Source organism: Apostichopus japonicus, chromosome 1 (genome assembly GCF_037975245.1).
Source record: "Apostichopus japonicus isolate 1M-3 chromosome 1, ASM3797524v1, whole genome shotgun sequence".
Taxonomy (NCBI): Eukaryota; Metazoa; Echinodermata; class Holothuroidea; order Aspidochirotida; family Stichopodidae; genus Apostichopus; species Apostichopus japonicus.
Genome location: NC_092561.1, coordinates 21,315,132 through 21,337,719, shown reverse-complemented (window position 1 = coordinate 21,337,719; position 22,588 = coordinate 21,315,132). Strand labels below are relative to the sequence as shown.

At 38.7% G+C, this 22,588-nt stretch overlaps 3 protein-coding genes across 7 annotated transcripts in view; 1 reads left to right on the top strand and 2 right to left on the bottom strand.

Annotated features, from left to right (window-relative positions):
* Window positions 1-3,305: 3,305 nt before the first annotated feature.
* Window positions 3,306-22,588, bottom strand: part of LOC139971430 (E3 ubiquitin-protein ligase TRIM56-like) — a 73,226-nt gene continuing 53,943 nt past the window's right edge. The window contains exons 1-2 of one of the 2 annotated variants that reach the window (XM_071977897.1): window positions 6,151-6,171; window positions 3,306-5,665 (exon numbers count right to left, since the gene is read on the bottom strand). In XM_071977897.1, coding sequence (XP_071833998.1) covers window positions 4,464-5,663 — 1,200 coding nt within the window. In that variant the 5' untranslated portion in view covers window positions 5,664-5,665; window positions 6,151-6,171 and the 3' untranslated portion in view covers window positions 3,306-4,463. Of the gene's footprint in view, window positions 5,666-6,150; window positions 6,172-22,588 lie in introns of those variants that run through there. The other variant, XM_071977886.1, reaches the window with a different exon arrangement.
* LOC139971571 (uncharacterized) overlaps window positions 12,817-22,588 on the top strand; it is a 28,444-nt gene continuing 18,672 nt past the window's right edge. The window contains exon 1 of one of the 4 annotated variants that reach the window (XM_071978163.1): window positions 12,817-12,976. The gene's annotated coding sequence lies outside the window, so the exon portion shown is untranslated. The remainder of the gene's footprint in view (window positions 12,977-22,588) is intronic. The other 3 variants (XM_071978174.1, XM_071978191.1, XM_071978181.1) reach the window with 3 other exon arrangements.
* LOC139972262 (uncharacterized) lies at window positions 16,567-21,237 on the bottom strand. Its single transcript, XM_071979187.1, has 5 exons — window positions 21,152-21,237; window positions 20,209-20,425; window positions 19,313-19,453; window positions 18,311-18,379; window positions 16,567-17,904 (listed from the first exon to the last, which is right to left on the bottom strand). Exons 1-5 carry the CDS (start codon window positions 21,235-21,237, stop codon window positions 16,567-16,569), a joined length of 1,851 nt encoding a protein of 616 aa, XP_071835288.1.

Here is a 22,588-nt window from a genome sequence, read left to right as displayed (position 1 = left end):
CAAGTAGTCACAGTATTATAAGTACCTCTAGGCTCTAGTAGTAGTACCGTACTACAGTGTCTTGCTTTTTCTTCTTTTTTTTTGTTGGTAGCTATGCCTATATTTCCTGCAAGTCTTATTACATCCATGCATGGGCGGCGATCATGGGGGGGGGGGGGACGGGGGGACATGTCCCCCCAATATTTTAGGTGGGGGATATAGTATCTAATATCCCCCCAATATTTGGTGGCATCGTTTTTTTTTAGCATATGTTTTGTAATTTTTTTTATATTGCTAGTAATTTCAAAATAGAAAATGCTTAGATGTAACTTACAAGGCCTGGGAAGTGCCATTTCCAGCGATCTGGGAGGCATTTTCGGCGAAAATTTTCTTTTGCGCTTCGCGCCAACTTATGCATGGTGGCGCTACGCTTAGAAAGTCGGGGTACATTGCAAGCTTTGCCCCTCCCTTGGCAAATTCCTCACAGGGGGCCTGTCAAACCGTGTCACAATTTGTAACTATATATGACCGAAAGTAGTTTTTACTTTTTTTTCGAAATGAATAGCTCTAGACGCACCGCATCCGTAATGAAATTTGGTTTGCCTCTTGTGCATGAGTGTAAGTACGTACAATCATATATATGATCCACATCGATTTGGGTCCACTGGGTTTCCATTTGGCCTGTTTCCTACAAGATTTCTAACCGCAGGTGCGTAGCCAAGGGAGGGGGATGATGGGTGGAGACCGCCCTCCCCCTCGAGCATATTTTTGGGGGTATTTTCTATGATATCGAAGTTTTATAGTTGCCGTTATAAGAGGTTTTAACACCAATAATTTAACTATGTCTGAATTTTCGAAAATTCCTTGACCAACATTCTTCATCATACTCTACTCGTGCAATTTTGACCGGTCTGTTAGGGGTTGAGGGGGTTTTTCTATATTGGTTTTCCATAGATGAAATTTTGTGCAACATTATGGGTATGTTTTGAAATGAATTTATTATTCAAATTCTGAACAAATAATGGGCTTCAAACCTTGAAAAGTGGGGCTGACGGGTATTGTGGGGAGTAGTTACCTACAAAAGCAATGATCCACAGGAGATGCAATGAGGTCGAACATGATGTGTGGCTGGTGACAATCTTGAAAAAAGGTTATGAATGAAAAAAAAAACTATTAGGAAAAACTTGGTTCTCATGTAAAAGTGTACATCTGGTTGGTCATTTTCAAGCCCGAGAAGTGCCATTTCCGGTGATCTGGGGGGCTATCAAAACCAGAAATTTTCTTGTACGCTGCGCGCCAACCAATGGTGGCGCTCCGCTTAGATAGTAATTCCCCTGCATCCAAGCAAATGTCCCCCCAATATTTGAAACAGATCGCCGCCCCTGCATCCATGATCCATATCAATTTATGATGAAACCATCGTGCCAGAGGATAAGTTGGTACGTCTATAATTAGTCAGCTAACCTCTTTTTTTTTCGACGAAACCACCTCTGCGTAACTTCTTCGTAGCATCAGATCAGTACGAACTTTGCTCAACACACTAGTTTTTGCCGACTTTGCAATATATAGTTGCTCAGCGCTTGTGCACGGTCAATGTCACATTACTGCGAAACTGAGGCTTTCAACATATTCTGCAGAAAAGCGGTGTTTCTTAACCTTATAAGGTTAACCAAGGGTAGTAGTATAACCTTATAAGGTTAACCAAGGGTAGTTGTATAACCAGGGAGCTGCTACTCTGCTCCCTTGTATAACTGTGGTTAAACTGTGAGGGTACACGTACGGTATGGCAGTACAGTTTTAATTGAAAAGATGTACGTAAGGCAAATATGGGAAATATTGAAGTGGGGGTATGGGGGGGGGGGCATCATGGATCGGCCCAATTGGTTCAAAATATACTTCTATCATTTTTTGAGGAAAAAAAGTGACGTATTAATGACAAATGGCTAAATCCCCTAGCGCCCTCCCCTCCCTCGTCCCCGCAGTCATTGGTAGAAGGTTATGTCACCATCTTCTCAAAGTAGCGTTGAAACCTTGTTACATCATTTTGGACTTCTCTGGCCGATTCATATATTGTGTACTTTGTTTTTTATGTCTTTCCCCAGGATTTGTTTTATAGTAAACCTCTACTTCGTTTCTTCGGAAGCTCTCCGACCATTTTACCAGGGATGGTTTTGGTCTGTAGGAATTGCTTAATTAATCTCAGGCTGCAGTGTGAATAAGAAATCTTGTTGTTCCATTTGTTGTATGATCTTTGATGTTTTTGTCTTATATCCCTTCTTGGTTGACGTGTCTCAAGTTCACTTTCTATATCAGATTCTGGAAAACCTATTGCGGCCACATCCATAGGCGTAGGAGACGGGAGGCTGGGGTGCTGCAGCCCCACCCCCCCCCTCCCAATCAAAGATTTTTGTGAAAATTCTGGCAATATGCTGAGAATTTTTCGGGCACCTACTGAAAGAAAAATAAATTGCAATGTGTTTTGCAATGGTTAAACTTATTTTATTATTATCAATATTATTGCAACGACTTCCCGAGAAATGATAACCAATATGGAATGGCAGTAAAAAGGCAAATGATTGTATTTAATTGACATGCGATGTAACTGATACATGCCTACTGTATATTTCATACACAATTAAGATGTTGCCGAACGCGCGCAGAGCGCGCGAAAAACTGTGGTTATATTTTTCGGGCAAGTCGTTACAGCCCCCCCCCCCAAATCAAATTGGGCTCCTACGCCTATGGCCACATCTCACTGTAATTCATCGTCGTCGTCATCATCGTAATCATCATCATCGGTATCATCATCATCATCATCATCATCGTCATCGTCATCGTCATCGTCATCGTCATCGTCATCGTCATCGTCATCGTCATCATCATCATCATCATCATCATCATCATCATCATCATCATCATCATCATCATCATCATCATCATCATCATCATCATCATCATCATCATCATCATCTTTTTCATCATCTTTTTCATCATCTTTATCATCAGATTCATCAATATCATCATCATCTTCACCATCTGTATGTACTTCCTCCTCTGAAGTGATGGATATTTCGTCTATAGACTGTCCACAATTGTGTCGGTAACTTTTAGAGTAGCCATGTACGTAGCTGCATACATGCCTATGCACACAGGTGTGTAATGAACGTTGTATAGTACAAAACGTTGCTACTGCATGGAAAGATCGATATCATTGTGAATCTTCGGTATTATATCTTTGCTTCCGTTGTTGAAGTTTTCAGTCATATTTAGCACTTTTCGAGATTCAGTGCAAACTTCAGGTTTGGATGTAGTAACGTTGGGGAAATAACCAGGGGCCTTTTACGAAAATTAACTGTCGCCTAGTTAGATTGTTAAGAATGGCTTTATGTACGACTTGTAGGTGTACCACGTTGAGTAGAAGAAGCCTGTTGTCTTTGGTACAGATCAATTGGTATGCTGATATAAGAAAAGTTTCCATCTCGGTCGATCATCAGCTGCCAATGTGAATAATGATTGTCATATTTCAATGTGTTTTGCTGTATTACTTAGAATGAGGTATGTTGTTCATCGTGGCTATACCCTACAGCCTAATATATCACATTCATATAAGAATATTCATGTAGCCTCAACGAAACCACACTGCAGTTTTGGTGTCTGGTTTTGTTACTGTTAATCATCCAAAATGTGGAAGCTAGAGGCTTCTGGTTTAATTCCTACATGGTGACATTCGACATTTGATCCGACGCAACGTGATATAAGTTATTGTGAGAGGTCTAGCGCCCTCCCTATTCCCGTCCCTCCTTCACCACATGAGATAAAGATATTAATAGTACGGTGGTGCGTTGCTAAGGAAGATTTTGTCTGCTCTAACAGACTGACCCCATCATCAGTATATAAAGTATTCTACGTTCAGCGGCGGGTATTTTCGATTATGGTGGTCAGGGTCGGGCGAATTCCCCTTTCCAACCCCACCCTTACTCTCACCTACCCTCGATATCTGGAACTGACAATTTGCTTTTTCTTTAATTGGACTATTTTATTTTTACTTGAACATGCATCATAAACTGTAAACAAGCAATAGTATACCCATCGAGGCTCAGGTTTAATATAAGATAACCAGTATCTAAACTATCACGTGACAATGCCTTCCGGTCACAGTGGTCACCGCCATGAACATGATAATAACACGCATGGTAAATTACTCTAAGGGTCAACATTATGTTTCAAAAACAACAACAGCAAAGTGACAGAACTGAAATATCATAAACGAAAATAAAAAATTTGATAAGAATGCATGAGACCATATCCATGCGAGAAACCATTCAAATAAGTTGGGAGTTAATCCTTTAATTACTACGGTAAGTTGTAATTTTTTAACATTTCAAAGTGGTTGCTCTTATATTACGCATAACTAACATATTCAATCGCCTTAACCAAACTGTCTCTCAATGTGTAGGCCCTAAATAATCATATACTTTAGCATGTTAGTAACGATCGTCAAGCTTCAACTTCCAGTTTTTGATTGCTTTGCCTGACGAGGCTCGGATTCCGCAGTCCATTGTACCTATCATGTTACGTTTCGTGATTGCGGACCCTTCCTTACCAGCCCCGTCACCGTTATTGTTGCGTGTGGTAATGATATTGAATCTGGTCACATTTTTACGTTCAACCGGCGGCCGCTCCAAACTCTTCTCCTCTTCGGAAGACTTCTTGAAGGCATCAAGTATGTATTTCTCCATCTCAATCATACCCCATCGGTTATTTGCTTCCAGCATCATTTGCGTCACCGTTTGAGTGTTCTTCGTCGCATCCATCCAGTTTGCAACTTCATCCTTGCTCTTCACGAAGCTAACACACTCTTTCCTTCCGATCTCATCCAACTGGTGCTTCAATGCATCTCGGTCGGATTTCAGTTTTTGGCTTAATTTGTTGTACTGCTCGTCAACTTCCCTTTTAGCATCTTTGACGTGTTTGTCAACATTTTCTGTAGCTGCGGTGACTTTGACATTAATCTGGCGGACCGACTTGGCTTCATCCTCGCTGCCTCTCAGGGCTGCCTCCAACGTCCCCTTGACAATGTCAAACCTCTTCTCAGCTTCAATGCACTCGTGACCTCGGTGATCGATGATCGTACAATCTCGACAAACAAGCTTACTACACGATGTACAGAAAAACCGCAGTTTCTCCTTCACGTGATCAGGACACCGCGGTATTTGTGTAGCGAGTATTTCCGTCATAAATTTGGCATCGGCAAGTTTGTCAATCGGGATTACGGTGTGATCTCCGGTATCCGGTATTTGGTCATGAACCTTTTTGCACGTTGAACAGATATGAAACTTGCAATCTAGGCATAGTTGAATACCTTCGCTACCTTGGCAGAAATGACAAATTCTTAAAGAAGATGACGCACTTGGCGAGTCCGCCATGTTTAACCTCTCCATGAGGCTCACCAACAGAAAATTCCTCGGTAGATCTTTAACGCCATTTTCTGGTAAAGTTGTCGGTTTCCGACATTTTGGACACGAAAACGGTTGATTTTGCAGACCAACGTTTCGCTTTTCCAAGCATTGCAAACAGAAACTATGTATGCATGGTAACATCCGGGGATTTTTGTAGCCGTCCATACATATCGAGCATTGGAGGAAGTTATCATTTAGGTCCTTCACTTGCTTACTGTCCGCCATCTCTGAATAACAAAAGGGAAAAAAATCAGTTAATGTATCAAAAGCGGCTACGAGTATTTTTTAATTCTGTCTGTCTTGTATAGCTAAATGAAGAACGTTAAACACAATGTTGTGTAAAGAATCTATTCAAAGAGAGTGGGGCCGGGGGGGGGGTGGCTGGACGGTGACTAGGTTAAGTGCATATGGATTATTATAAGTGAAATGGTGCAATATAACTCCACATATTTTACACAGGGCATTGCTTTACTTGGTTGGAGTGAAAATTGTTCAGATTATTCTTTATACACAATCAGCTGCTATGACTGTAATATGCATGATACTTATGCAATGAAGACAAAACGACAACGCAATTATATATAAACACTATTTCCCCCCTATTTTGCTTAACGCAAACGGCGTCCAGTCTGTTGTAAAAACTATATAGAAAATTGCAAATGAACAAATATCGTTTTCCCCCCTATATTGTGTGACGGTGTTAAAGACTTACCGTGTATATTCTTTGTATTATCTTAATATCTGCCTTTGCTGATGTCCAAGTTTGGTATAGGCTACGTTAGCTATAGGTGGGTGTTACAAAGTGAAACATCCGTTATACCTGATGCAAATATTAGCCAATTTAGTCCAACCTTTGTGCGTCAATATTAGACAAAAGTTTTGGGCCATGCATATGAGAGTGTAATATAATAAATGCGGCTTATCGCGTTCTAGTATCTTTCGCATATAGTTTCGCCTATTTGTGAGTCCAGGCGACGTGACCGAAATACAGACACACTATACACGACCTTTGTGCTAGGACCTATACCATCTGGAGAGTATCAAATGATAACCAAATCTTATCTAGTTTAATATTTTCAATCTTTCCCTTTACAAATAGTTAGGCTGCAGGTAGTTGATTGTTAGCGTAATTCATCAGTATGGAAGCGATAAGGTGCCGTCAAAGTGCTAAACTCTTTTCAATACATGGTAACAATTTTCAACAAGTTATTAATTGCTCGGTTTTATAATTTGCAACAAAATGACAATTCCTTATAGATCAAATAAGTGAGAAGTTCAACATGTTGCTGCAAAGCCTACTTTTGTGGAATTAATCATCTTGCTATGTTTAACACTTAATCATAAAATCACGGTCAGTCAAGCATTTTAACTCCCTGTATAACTGATAGCATTTTGAGTTACAAGTAAGAAATATGTTTTGACAACTTTACCAGGCTACTCAGCTTACCGTTAGTATTTGGCCTACTGGTAGATGCCTTTCATTCCACTTTCCTCTTCAAAACTTGTTTTTGTCAAATTCTACCCGAATCCCAACCCTCTACCCCCCCCCCCCTACTCCTAATCTAAATATTGTGAATATTTCATATCCCATTTCGAGTCCCGTATCAGACCAATATTATCTTAAAACATTAAGTATCATCTCGAAGATAAAAGTTCAGTATGGTCTAATTCAAACTTTTGTTTTTCGCAAATTCCCCCGTTTTATCTCAAACGTTTGATACAACTTAGTTTACGTCCATATCATGTACCCTTTTGGAAGCAATTAACATCATTTCACTATATATAAGATGTACTGTAGGACATGGTGCCATTTATGATGTGGTGTAATTTCAGCTATGTAAATTCATTTTCAAGCGAAAAAAATATATTTTGGAATGAAATTCACTTTCCTCAGAGGTTTAGATTAATTTATTTTATCCTCCAACAAACGTCCAGCCGTATGGAACATTGCGTTCCATACGGCCACACCAGTTTACGTTGATGTTATGTCCTATTTAGTATTTGTTAGTCTGCTGCCAGTGTCCTCGTAAAACGACTTGTGTACGGAAGCGTAGAAGAGACATATCGCATTCACGTTTTCATGAGATGCAACAATTCGTCAAAATTACAAAACTCTGTCAAAATTAGGGATGCACCGGATCCAAATTTTTGGATCCGGCCGGAACCGGATTTTGCCGGATAGTACATGAAATCCGGCCGGAACCGGATTTTTTCATTACACAAAAGAAAATCATTAATAAGAAGTAGAAGTATGAAACAAGGAGCAAATCTTAGGTGAGGTATACGCATATTATAAAGAAGGTGAAATTAAGACCCCATTTATGAGATTAAATATGACTTGAAGTGGTGTAATCTACATTCTTTAATAAAATAACTACAATATAGTTGTTGACAAGCTTGATACAGTATGTAAATTTGTTTGCTGGAAAAATACTGCATACTACCTATGAAGTTTGTTTCAGTTAAACGGGAAGCTACATTTCACAAATCTCATACTTTATACTGAATAAAAAGATTATTTAATTGTTGTAGTAACACTACTATCAGGATTTACTGTAGAATTGTCTTTTATTATTCATTATTTGGTAACAAATTTTTACACTGCAATATTATCTGTAAAAAAAAAAAAAACATTGCATCTTTCCAGAAGTGGAAGAAACTTCTTATCTATCTTTTATCTATCCTTTAAAATGGAATTGAATGTTCATTAGAACACTTAATGATTTAGGTTTTTCATGAACTTTTAGGAACTTTCATGGTGACAAGAGATATCTGTTTCTGTGAGAAAATTAGATACTGTTTTTTCTGTGACTGGCACCCCATTTGGTGGAAACTATTCTAGTCCATTGCTTCATCTATTTATAAAAGTGCCAAGATTACAATTTGCATATTGCCATGACCACAAACAATGAGTAACAATTGACAGCTTTCTAGACAGGAAATGGACTGTAGTGGTCCACAAAAAGATCCATTGTTTTGACTTCTTAAGGTCCTAATGCACATGTTTGGATTTTGGACATTTCATTTCATGCAAGTGTTTCTCTCTGACCATTAAGAGATTGTTTCACACATAAAAATTCAGAGAAAACATGAATGCCAACAATAATGGGAAAGCAAAGATTCAAGGGAACAGTATTTTGACTGATAAGTATATGAATGGTCTATTTTAACTGAACAATATTACACTGATGAAGGCTGCAAGAAATGATTTCACTGCAAACTGTATTTGTTGTAGCTTCATATTATTACAGTAGTTGTATTATTTTGGTTGATCTTTAGAAACAGTGGGTCAGACCATTGAGAAATTAAATTAAACATGTTAAACCTAATTTTCCTTACTTTGAATGTTTTTATTAATTTTTGGAAATAGGTTACATTGATTTAAGTTAATACCAACACTATTTAAGGAAAAATTCTGGCCAGATTTTGAAAAAGATCCGGGCAGATTTTCAAATAGATCCGGCTGGATTTTGAAAAATATCCGGCCGGAACCGGAACCGGATGATTTCTCACTATCCGGCCGGATAGTCCGGCCGGACCGGATATCCGGTGCATCCCTAGTCAAAATGGCAAAAAAATGAAAACTGACGTTTTGTCTGCATAGTACCAACTCATCAAAGTGGCAATAATCTGATAATTGATGTTTTTCGAGATACATTAACTCGTCAAAATGTCGACAATTTTGAAAATTGGCGTTTTGTCAAAATAGAGAATATCTAGAAATTGACTGTATGACATTAAACCATATTTGGAATGGTGCAATTCGGTCATTTTCAGGTTTTTGGTATTTATGATGTCGTCAAAACGTTCATTTTTTTCACATTTTTGTCATCATGGCAAGTTCACGCGTCAGGACAAATCGTTAATTTTCAACTTCTTTTCATTTTGACAGACATTGAAAAGGGAATTTATTAATTCGTACTAATATTATAAAATCTATTCACGTATCCATCTCAGCATCATTATTAGGTTATTATTACTGCATATTTAATTTTATGTATATACTGTATTATTAATATTTGTACATTTTTTCCTTTTCTTCCAGGGAGTCTCCTGCTTTGTTAAAGAGGCCATGACACGAAAAATCCAACTCATCGAGAGTAACTTCCTCTGAATCTATGAGAAAATCTATGTTCAAAACTATCCTCAACACCTTGAAAACCTCAAGGACTAATTAGTAATTAACGTTTTAATATTCGCATCCGAAAATAGATATCTGAGAATGCGATTTCACAACAAGACAATGATGACGTCATGTTAGGAACACACGTGCAAAGCCCAGGCATGTATCGGATGCGCGACGATCATACCGTTCCATATACACGCACATTTACACTGAGAGAACAACCACTGTATTACGCTACATCGTTAGAAATTTCAAGTTTGTTTTACAACTGTTGTAAACTATCCGAGAGAAATGCCGGTCCGTTGTGTTGTTGGGGGCTGCATAAATATCATTACCCATGCAATTAGCCTTCATCCATGGCTGAAGGACGAAAAAAACACGGCGATTATGACCAAGTTAGTGCACAACACCAGCGCCGATTTCACTGGGCCTAGCCAGTATGCAGCTCCGAATGAAGCGAACACTTCACGGAAGCATACTACGATCCCTCCTTTTTGTTATGAAATAAAACAAATGGACTTTAACGGTTCGACATAAAAGAGTCATTCTTCTGTCAAGTAATCCACAAAAAACTACTCTGAAGACCAGATCGGGGAACAGGAAACCTCCAATGGGGCAAGTGGCGATCCTTAGGAGGTAGCGCGCCGAGCACTAGTAGTACTATAGTATTAGCGTTACTACACTGAAGTCGCAATAGACGAAGAGATTTTACTGTATCATCTAAATTAACACCCCCTTCATTGCTCTATTGTATACTAATAAGCTATGAGGTTAGCTTCAGAAGCGATGGGTTACATCTTCTTGTGAACAAATCTCAGTGCCCCAATTTATTTCCGGAATATACTGGATCAGTTAGTTATAGCAATAATTTCTTATTCCTATTCCAGGAAAACCATTTTTTATGTTGTGGAGGGAGTGGGGGTAATGGGGATGGGTCAAAATAGGTAGGTAAAAAGATTTTATTCCAAAGGGTGTTTAATTAAATCTCAAAGCGATTTATTTTAAAGTCACAGAGCCAAAAATTCACACAACATAGTTCAAGTGTTAAATCATTGAACAAAATTTATTCAATATCAGTTCTAGACAGTCATTCTGGACAATCTGAACTAACATTAACAACAATCATTGTATTATATGACATAAAAGTAAAACTGTACTTTCCATAAACATTATCATTCTTAAATTACACTAATGTAATTTGTGACATCAAAGGAGGTTAAAAGAAAACAACTTACATGAATTTTTTTGCTTTAAGCCTACAAAGCAGTTGCAAGTCCATCGCTATCAATCGTTGTTGTGACAAATTAATTAGAATAATCCAGAATCAAATACAATAAAGGGTTATTTAAACCAAGAAACACTGCACGAAGTAACTCACATGCAAAAATGTTACACAAGCACGACGACACGTACAACACTGATGGGCAATGTGAAACACAGCAACACACGCATTAAAACAATCGAAGACCATTAACAGGGTGTACTGCTGAGTTTTTGAAGAAAGACTTCAAAACAAACCAACTGCTGCTGAAGAAACAAAGTCTAAACATTCAAGAGTTCTGCTGCCTCCATTGGTCTTTATTATGACTTTTCTGTCAAATATCATTGATGATATGGATGTTTTGGCTTCCAGATTAAAGGTACGAATCAAACGTCTGGGAGGTAAATGCCCCTAAAAATGTCAATGCCCATTCCCTTATGCACATATTATATGACATCACGGTCACGCCAACACTAGTGTCCAAATGCTTCAAAACATGCCTTTTCATTGTTGATGTTGGGTCTGGAAAATAACCTTTTCATCCTGAATTAAAAGTCTTGAATTTCAATATATCAACACTGAGGGAACCCAGACGGATTGATAATCCAACACAATCGTAGTTTAGAAAAGGTGTTCCTGGAGGAATTTCTCAACCAAGGCTTCCTGTACAATGAGTTTTCTCCTGGCAACTTGAATCCAGTGTAATGACCATTGGCTGGAAAATCACTTCTGATCCTTTGGGCTGCACATGATGGTAGCACAACCCTGACGTGTCTTGCTAGGAACCCCAAGTATCATTGAACCTGTTGACCGTAGGCTATGTATCTGTACTGCCTGGGAAAAAATTTATGAAAGTTCAAAATGTATTAATGTTGGCCATGATGTCCACAATAACAAGCAGGCATACAATGTACAGTTATGGTTACATTTGTTGTGATTTTACACCTTCCGTGTATCATGAAACATTCTTTTGTTTCAGAAAATTGATTTGCAAAACTCCAGGCCAAAGTACTAGCCAAGTAATAATGAGTATGAAATAACACATATGCCTACCTAGCATGGCTGCATAATGCAACTTACATCCCCGAGCCAAACTTTCAGTATGCAACAACCCTACTAGTACTACACACTCTACATACGGGTTGTAAGTTACCGTAACACAACGCACAATACGGTTTAGGGTGTTCCGCGAATTCCAACAACACATGCACAAAATGGACTGGATTTTGTTTTTAAATGCTTCGTTAATAAATTCTTACCACGTTGTATGTTCCTTGCAATGGTTTCGAACGGATTTCTTCTTCGGTATGTTGTGGAGCTTCAATTTCGGCTCGTTTAACAGGCTCGAACTGATACGGTTCTAACACCTCCGCTCCACCCTCAACGTTCGGTTCAATATTGGAATGATCATCGCCTTCACTCTCTGCTTCGAATATGAGAAAGGGCGCTCTAATTATAGCCCAATTTCACTGCCTAGTGAAGAACCATTATCACTTTGAACTTCGGTTGCCGCAATTGGTTCTGGATCCGCCATTTCACAGGAAATTTTGATTTGATATCGCACTTGTGATCGGTGTTTTGTTTAGTAACTACTAGTGGTATGTGTACTTGTCTACTGTGTACGTGAATGGTATATTCGGAGGATCGTAAATGTGTTCAAAACGTGACGTCACATGACGTCATGCGAATCGGAAAATTTTCGAGTAAACAAAGTTTCAAACGCCGAAAAGGGTAAATTCATTCTCAATTTTCGACTTGAAAAATCAAGTTTTAAACTGGCAGAATGGTTGATACATGTTCTAGAGAACATTCTTTGATGGATCCCAAAAATATAGGACTTTGAAATTTTCGTGTCATGGCCACTTTAAGTCTTTTTAAGACCTTATAGGAGACTTCCTTTCCCACTTGGCGATAAAACAAATAAATAAATAAATAAATTTACATGTCCTTTCTACGGTTCCGTACTAGTGGCTGTTGTCTGCTAGATTCGGAATGGCCACTGGAATTGAAGTACTATAGTCTGTGCTACAGGGCGTAGAGTGCAGTGACTGTAGAAATTTTGATACGGAATATCCTAGATATGGCGTAGACGGGCCTCCGCATATTTTGCTTCAGTTAGTATACAAAACTTTTGCAATCGTGAATACACTGGTAAGTTATTTCGTACAAGGTAATTCAACAGGAAACTGTGGGTACGAAATTAGATGAACAAAGTACAGGATCGAGGAACGACGTTTCGTTTGTAACCTTCTGTAACGTCATACTCAGTTAGTCATACTATAACTAGGCCTAAAGTACAGTACAGTACTAAAGTTTAGGCCTGAGGTTAGGTAGGCTATCGCTCATGCTCTATTGTGTTTTGCGACTTTCTTGAAACTAGGCATCAAATTGCACATCTTCAGCTAGTCCGTATTTGGCATATGAACCATGAATACCTTGAAGATATAAACAGTTGGACCGTTACATATGGTGTTTGTTAATTTGCTGTTAGAGTACTGACCTACAGTACTGATTTCGCTTAACTCCCGTTGAAATTCGTTAAAAAAAAAATAACCGAATTTCTTCGTTTTTTATCGAAATTCCCCGATTTTTATCGATTTTTATCGATTTTTATCGAATTTTAACGATTGCATTTCTCAGTCATTTCCTTCGTGGAATTTTCAACGATGCGTTGAAATTCTTTTTTAAACGAAATAGAAGGTCAATATGTGGTTACGCGAAGCGTCGGAAAACGCGTAACTTCGTTCATTAGTATCGATTAGACTTTGGAACAGTCGTTTGCAAGTAAGAATATTCACTGAGCCATTCTCAACCTTGCGTGAGAACACACACTCAAAGAAACATGTAAGTTAAACTGACGGGGGACGTTTTCTAACTGTGAACCCCAAACACAGCGACATAAGTCTTAACTTCGCCAGGCCTCCGAAAAGGTTGCAGTACAAGCTATGTACCACGAGGCACCCTTCCAGATAAGTTGGAGTGCTGTTTAACCATTTAAATAACAATGAATGGACATATAAACTTCGTTTACTTGCAGATTACGCAAAATAGTTATTTTTTAGAGATGTATATTTGGTTTTTTAGTAGAGATGAAGTATGAAACTTTGTTTCTGAGCGAAAACATGTTACTTGAAGCAAAATAAAGATGCCCCGCCCATTCTGCGAGGACGCTTCCATTTTTCAAAAAGGCGTTTTCTCTTTTTATTTTCTCTATTTTGTTTAATATAGATTTGGCATGAGACATGTTACTCAGGTTAACTTTGATGGAATAATTTTATACCAGAAGTGGAAAAACTTTACAGTTATTACTTTCGTTTTGGATCATTTCCGAACAAGATAACACACACACAAAAACGACCTTACTGAATGAAAATAAACTGAAAACCATATCGCAAAAACACAAAATCGCTTATAACTCGAAAACGGAATGAGATATCGACTTTTGTCGGCTGTATAGGGATTTCAAATACGTAATTTTCTTGCGCTCTTTCCGCCTACGTTATTTCTGAGTTTCTCCGACGTAAGCTGCAGAACATAATTTCATAATACCAGTTCCGCGAAATTGATTTATGCATTTAGATCTTTTATCCAGGTGCTGCATTTTGTTGCAAGTGTTTTAGTACTTCATCTTTTTTGCCATTCTGTATCAACTCGAAGGTTTTTTTCTTATTTCTGGTTTCTCAAATTTTTGTACAGTTTTCTGTTCATATGTGATGAACTTTTGTTGTTTCTTTACACCGTTTTGTAGCATTGAAAAGACAATAAACTTAAACAGTATCAATTCCCTGGTTTGGACTATCGAGAAACATTCTAAATGGGCAATATTGGGGCGTTGAACTGAGTAAAACATTTGCTGTGCCCTCCCCCTTGTAATGAGGTCTGTAAAACAGATAGGGTTGTGAATGTCCATTTAACCAAAAATATTGATGGACGCAAACCCGCGCAAGACGGTGGCGTCCGTCTTACAGTGTAACAGACATGTAGCCCCTCCAAAACGTTTGCCGCGGCCGCTTCAAACACCACAGTCCGCCACTGGGCGCTAATCAAACAATAGAAAAATACTGGGACTGAAAATTTCGGGGCTTTTAATCCAGAAGGTATAGTAGTCCTAAAGCGTATTTGTTTTTTCTCTTTTGGTAACCTTTTCAAGAATTGGGAATGAGACCCATTTTCTTTTGCTAATCCCTTGCCCTGTCAAACAGTTAGAACTTGTTGATTCATTTTTTAGTTGATGTTAAAAAGATGTTACGAATTAACATAAAAGTGGGCAACACGGGAATGGGTCCACATACTGACACGTCTTTCTGGATAAAAAGACATGTAGTTTGGTGTCGTGGTGCTTGTGTATATCACTTTGTCACGTTCGCTCGTGGTCTTTGAATGACCTTCTCGAAAAAAAAAATCACATAAAACAAAATTATCAAATTGTGGAATAAGCGAAAAAATGTCAACAAATAATGAATAGTCTAAAAACAGAGAGAAAGAAAAAACACAATAACAATGATACATTTTATTTTCGTCCAAAATCGAACCTACGAAAAGAATAAAGTATGATCAAGAACTACAACTTCAGTAAGAATAAATGAACAAAAACTACAATTGGTTAACTAGAATGGACGCACTTAATGTGGTTACTTTCCATCTCAAATGTGCTTCCAAACAACTCACTGACCGTTCTGAGATATGACGTTTACAAGTTATGGAGTTACACATACAAACTGGACGATAAACACAGACAGCCACTTGTGCCGGACAGGCCGAGTTTTGTTAATTTGTTATCTTCTGTTTGACCTAGCTAATAAATTACCAGGATAATGCCTAGGTATACGTTAACAGCGGGAACTGAGTCTAGAGGCATGAATATTCATTTCTGCCAGGTCTTTCGTCATATTGTATGGAATGCATGTATGTAATAAAGCAGCCTTCGTAACATGATTATTTGGTATTTGCAGCACGTATTTTTTTTAAGTACACGTTATACAACTATTATATCATTCCAGCATGTTTAACTTAGGTAAAAAAGGAAGTGTCGCAAACTAAAACCCGAATGCGAAAATACTTTACTTTTAAAGAAAGTCAGAATTATTTCGCAGGTACCGTATGAGCATGACTGACATACTATAATGCGCTGTTTAAGATGTAGCAAAAGAAAATGTAAAGTTGCTGAGATGGTTATAGCCTGACAAAGCATCACATCAGTAGGTTGCAAAAGAAAACAGTATGATAGATGACGTTTGCTGACTTTTGGGTTTATTGTAGATCAACATGAGACAAGTCAAAGCTTCAAATCCTTAGATATTCTCCTAAAGCGTTTTCAGCCTGTCATACCTGTGGTACATCCACATACCCAATAAGACATGTCCATTTTCTCTTCTTCATATACATAAACGCCATTATGACAGTAAAGGTTTCTCATCGAAATCGCTTTTTGAAATTGAGAAATGATCACCCTAGCCATACAGAATGTCACAATCAAGCTCAAGTATGGCTAGGGTGACCATTTCTCAATTTAAAAAAAGAGGACTATATATTTTTTCGATGAGGAAGTGGTCGATGGCGATAGATTCGACGCGGGACAAAAAAGGATATCAGATGTCAAAAAGGGGCAGGAACAAAAGCGACGATATATACAGGGAATTGATTAAAATACTGTATGTTTCACCACTTTAAAGCAGCAGAACAGTAAGCTATACTGGAACTTATTATCATGAGGTTCAACGGGTTAAAATAGATTTTAAAGATTACTCCAAAGATTTGGATATTTTTTTCTTTTTGTACGATCTCATAGATCTCATTAGAGAGTCTATGGCGGTAGTCGCTTGTTTCCATACGAACGTCCTACGCGGTATCGGAGTCTGTGTTATCTTGAACAGCTCGTTGTATAGACAGGTCATACCGGATGATGGTAGGCGCGGCTTGCCGTGAGTGCCATTGCAATTACAGGATACCATTTCCTCCACGGTGAATATGGCTTTCGCTAGTTTACGTGCAAGTGTCGTAGGTTTGTCTGCATATATCCACAGAGACCGCAGAAATTCTTGTGGTAGGTTGGATGCTGTGGAGTGTTCGGTTGGTGACTTCGTATGGTTCAGTGATGTTGGAGATATGTGAGATGAAGTATGGGGAGGTGATGTTAGTAGGGAAGATGATGTTATGGGTGGGGGAAGTGATGTTAAGGGAGGTGATGTTGGTAGGGAAGTTGATGTTAGGGGTTGGGGAAGTGATGTTAGGGGAGGTGATGTTGGAAGAAATGATGATGTTAGGGGTAGGGCAGGTGATGTTAGAGGAGGTGATGTTAGGGGAGGTGGTGTTGGTAGGAATGATGATGTTAGGGGTAGGGGAGGTGATGTTAGGGAAGGTGATGTTGGTAGGGATGATGATGTTAGGGGCAGGGGAGGTGATGTTAGGGGAGGTGATATTGATAAGGAAGATAAAGTTAGTGATGTTAGGGTTGGAGATGGTGATATTGATATTGGAAATGATGATGTTAGTGGAAGTGATGACGTTAGAGGTTGGGGAGAGGATGTTAGAGGTTGGGGAGAGGATGTTAGAGGTTGGGGAGATGATGTTAGAGGTAGGGGAGATGATGTTTGTGTGGGGTGTGAGATGGAAGATGTAGATGGCTCAAAGTAATCAAGTTCTGAAGACGTGAAAAAACTTTCTTCATCATGGAGAATGTTCATGCTGTCTGCAAACACATCACTTGCTTGTTCCGACTTATTCATCATCGACATGATAGTGGACACCATGCTTTTAATTTCATTCTGTCCACGAATGAAGTTGGACTCCATCCTTTCCATCCTCTGTTCGACCAGTTCCAGCCTTTGCCAGAGGTTCTGCTTCCCAACTTCCTCTGTCCTACCGACATCCACCGCTTCTTCTTCATGCCGTGTACAATCCACTTCATTAGAAGCGCTGGCTATGACACCAACACTTCCTTGATCCCCAACGGTCTTTTCTTTCAAGGTTTGCTTTGCCTTTTTTATAGCGGCGCTGGAAACAGATGGCAGTTCCACTGTCCAATTACTGTTGCTGTCAGAGACAGCGGCAGACTCTCCTATGCACAGCACTTTCGCTCCCTAGTGAAAAAAAAATGCGTAAGCAATCTCTTAATATATAAGGTGGGCAACACTTTTTACAAACTACACTTAAAATAAGAAATCAAAACAAACTCAAGTAATTCTGGGAACAACTCAGACTTCAAATATCAACCGTGGTGGTATATTTCGGCTATATAACACAGACACAATACCATGCACTAACATGGCTTCATGGCTCATTTATGAATATTCATAGTTGCTGTATAACAAAAGGACACAAAATTAGAAAAGCATCATATCAGACGTTTCAACGCATAATTCAGCTTTAAGCGGAAGACCCCAACCTGCCTTTTTTGTTTGTTGCTGGAGTTAAACATATCAAAGTAACGATAGGTCTTCTCTAGGCTTTTCTAAGATACCCCCATCCCCTAATAAGCCAACTAACCTTCTTCCTTACGTCTACTGTTGACCTTTTTTTCTGACGAGGCTTCTTTGGGATGGTCAAATGTGCGACCTGAAACAATAATACAGTATTTGCTATAGAGGAGATTACATGCTTTAGACATGCTTATAGGACAACTCAAATTACTCAAGGTTCAAATTTAACATATATGTGACAGAATTAAAAACTACTCTTATTGATCCAACTCATATCTTGTTTGGTTGTTGAGATCTAAAACGTTAAAATGTATTCATGATTTGTTGTGATGGCATAAAGGAACAACATGTAAAATGGAAGGGTGCACGAACCACTCATTCCCTCCCCGCACCCATATACCGACCAGCAAATTCCATTAGGTGCATAAAAACACAAAATGCAATGATGTGCTGCTATAGTTTCCGTGTATGGCAAGCCATATGGGACAAACACTGCATAATATATCCGCGTATAAATTGGAATTTATACGCGTATTAATTGTAATATATACGCGTATATATTATGAGCCAATCATATGGCTTAAATATATCCGCGTATTAATTCGAATATATCCACGTATTAATTCGAATATATACACGTATTAATTCGAATATATACACGTATTAATTCGAATATATACACGTATTAAATAAAATACATATGGAGATTAAATCCAATATATGCACGGATTAATTAGAATATACATGCGAAAAAACATTTCCGCTCTTGCTGTGTACATATACCAACGATAAATGTTTTGGCGGGCTCGCGAGATCGCTTCAAAAAGCGAAACTTGTACAACACATGTGTATTTGAATTAATACGCGTATATATTCGAATTAATACGCGGATATATTATGCGGTGTTTGTCCCACATGGCTTGCCATATCCGTGCGGCACTCCCATTGATCACAGTCTACCCACCGTCCCACCTCGATAAAGAAAATAGTGCATTTTGTCCTTCCCCCTTTATCTACCCTTCACAGTGGTTTAAAAGTAAACTATCAACATCTTTTGGAAAACACTTACGTCATTAACAATATTCAAATGGTTATCTTCTACAAATGATGGTGGTTGGGAAGGGGACGTTGGAGAGACATCGGTATCGGAGGAGTCTATGTAGTCAGTCAACAGTTCATAACGTATAGTCTGGTTGCAAGCTGTCACTATCTGTGAAACAAATGTTGCGGATCAATGTCAGCACCATACTGCAATATAGAGTAGTTTACCTACAGTTTTTGATTTATTCATTGATAGTACACCAATTGGTACTGGAGCGAGCGCAGACAAGATCCCTCCAAAACGGAATAAGGCCATGTTAATAAAACCAGAAATACAACATTCAATGTGGTTCATTCGCCACTGTTTGGGATTTTTTTTTCTCATTGAGAAGTACAGTACGTTTGTGATAACCTCTCATCACTGTTTACGTACTCTGCATGCCAGTCTACACAGTGTGTCACATTATCTATTCAAACCAACCTACTTAAGCTGAGCTTATGACCAGGTTCTAACCACAAATTTGATTGGACCCCTTCCTCCAAGAATATTTAATAAAGTAAATCATTTGGGGTGGCAAACCATGCATATCCATATTGAACTTACAAATGCAGATTCTCACCAACCGTATGTGATATTGTAAGGTTCCCACCCATCATGACTATGCATACATCATAATGGCACTACAAAAACATTATAGATCATTCCTGGATCATGTGCTATCATTGTAGTAAGTATCAACTTAAACTGATCTACGGTTCGTGAGATTTCGTTTTACAAGTTAAGGCGTCACATACAGTACTTACATACCCATATACACACAGTACATACTTTATATACATACATTCCATGCATACACATATACGCGCCTACTCGAATGGGCCATGATGCCTCAGGCATAACTACAAAAAAGGGCATGGGCTTACATGGCCTCTGTATGGGTCGTTGATATGAACGGTTAGCCGACCTCCCGTTGACCCATCGTTCCTTTTCACGGTTACGCTATCCGTACGCTGCAATTTGCTGGGATGCTTAGATACAGGCCAATCTTGTTTGCGTGGTTGTACTCTTAAAGGCCTCTTAAGCAGGTGCTCCCTAACCTCATTGCGAGGCAACCAGGAAGTGGTAGAATAGCCTATCCATCTGTCACACGAATAAAATTAAAAAGTTTAGCCTAATTGTGAAAATATTAATTATTGAAATGTGTTCTTACATAAACTATAGTACGCAATCGAAAACAATATGAAAAGTTAATGCTAACTGGTAATTATATCGTCCAAATGATTTGTACACTAACATGACCTTACGGAGAAGTTTTCCTAAGTGTCACTTACAGGAATTATCGACCAATGAAAATAACACGTACTTTGTATCAACTGTTAATTTACGTACTGCTTTGAGGAAAACAGTGAAGAGTTTTGATTTTAAAATTCAGGAGGGATTTTATATCACTCCCATTGCGTTGAAATTTTCAGTCGGCAAAAATTCAGAACACATCGCTGCTTTTGCAAATTAGGTAAATAACTTTCAATGATCGATCAGTGGGAGGAAAGGGGTGGGGGGGGGGGGGAGACCCAGAAAGCACTGGCAAGAAAAACATCCGTTGCCACACCACTATCAGAGAGTAAATATGTATGTTAACTGTTTCAAATATATTGTTTTTCTAGGATAAGCTATTAAAGGTACAGTATCAACGTAATATATATTAAATACTGTACTACGCAAAATCTTATTTACAATTGCACATTTTGATTTACAATGTGCGGGTCTACAGCACGTTATGATAACCGATAACCCTGATGTCTATGCCTGGTTATAGAAAGTAGAATGAGAGAAGAGCGAAACACAAGAAAAAAAATATTTACTTACTTGACGTGCACTTCTCCATTTCTTTCTTCCAGTTTTTTACAAAACATCCAAATTCCGCTTGCTGTATCTAAACCCTGCAACTTCATGTTGGTTCAATTTTAACTTGCCGCGAAAGGAAACCTGCGTATCGCTGAAGTTTCTGGTTATGATTATCTTGTTGCAGTTAATTTACAACTTTGTGTTTCACTGATGCGCTTATACAGGACAGTCCTCGGACATTAAAATACTTTGCTCTAATATCGATTGCTGCAGGCTTATCAATATCAGACTTATCAGTAATATGGGTGGAAATATACAAACGAAGACTTCATGAACAGAACAATTTACAACCTTGCAAGACCATGGCGAGTAATGCCGTTTCATTTTAAATTGCGCCCTTTTATCCCACTACCATCTCATATTCACCATCTGGGGGGAGGATTTTTTTTTTGGTTCTTTTGGCAGATCGCGGGAAAGTCGATCTTGACGACAGAATTACACTCCTTTGATGGCCTTGTTGAATAAAACAATCTTCATCTCCAAACCCAAATGAACCTGCGTGGGTGGTGTCTTGAAGTTTCTGGGAGTTGTAACCTATTAATTGCCTTATAATCGCTAATACAGTCTGCAGCTATAATTGATAACGTACGTTATCAATTTATATCCGTAATGAATCAACGTAATCACGATTACTACGCACCCTAAAGTTGCCATATTTTGGTCACATCGAATCCTTCGATGGTGCTATATGAAAACATCATAAGTCGTAAGGCTGTCAGCAAATAGCGCATGTATTATTGCTGGAGGTTATAAAAGTACGCTCTTGATTACTCGTAATAAGACTTGAACCAGGAACATCGTAATTCGTAAGACAGCATGTGTTGTTGCTAGACGCTAAAAAAAAATACGCTCTTCGTTAAGAATCGCCCGAGGGCGGACAGAGGTCGTCATTCTCTACATCAATTCATTAAAAAGGGGCGGGTTTTAAATGATTAATATCGTCTGAATACAGGGAGGTCTGATGTTTCGATGAGAAAATTGGAAGTAATGCATTCAGCGAGTTACAATCACCAACTGAACTTCGTTCGCAGAAAATGGCACGACTGTCGCTTACACTCCGGAGGGAAATTGTTACCTTATCTGGGCTCGGAAATAGTATTTCCAAGATAAGAGCAATTTTAGCTGAAAAGGGATATTTTGTCGACCCGAAAACAGTAAGAAATTTACTAGGAAAGTGGGAGACACATGGCACGATTAGGGATCTGCCTCGCCGCCGGCCACTTCCTAAGTTTGGTCCATTGCACTTGAGTGCAATGGATAAACTCATTGATGCGAATCGTGAGATAACGTCCATTGGCATCCAGAGGAAGCTACGTGAGGAGAACTTAACGATCAGTACAAGTTCCATTCGGAGGGTTCGACAGAAAAAGCTAAACTGGGTGTGCACTAAGCCAAGAT

Excerpts from the sequence above, each read along its gene's own strand:
- LOC139972262 (XM_071979187.1), bottom strand. The coding sequence starts at position 21,237 with ATGAAGTTGCAGGGTTTAGATACAGCAAGCGGAATTTGGATGTTTTGT. Across the intron at positions 20,426-21,151 it reads AATGGAGAAGTGCACGTCAA|ATGGATAGGCTATTCTACCA; the intron begins GTAAGTAAATAT and ends TTCGTGTGACAG. Across the intron at positions 17,905-18,310 it reads CAGTAGACGTAAGGAAGAAG|GGAGCGAAAGTGCTGTGCAT; the intron begins GTTAGTTGGCTT and ends TTTTTTCACTAG.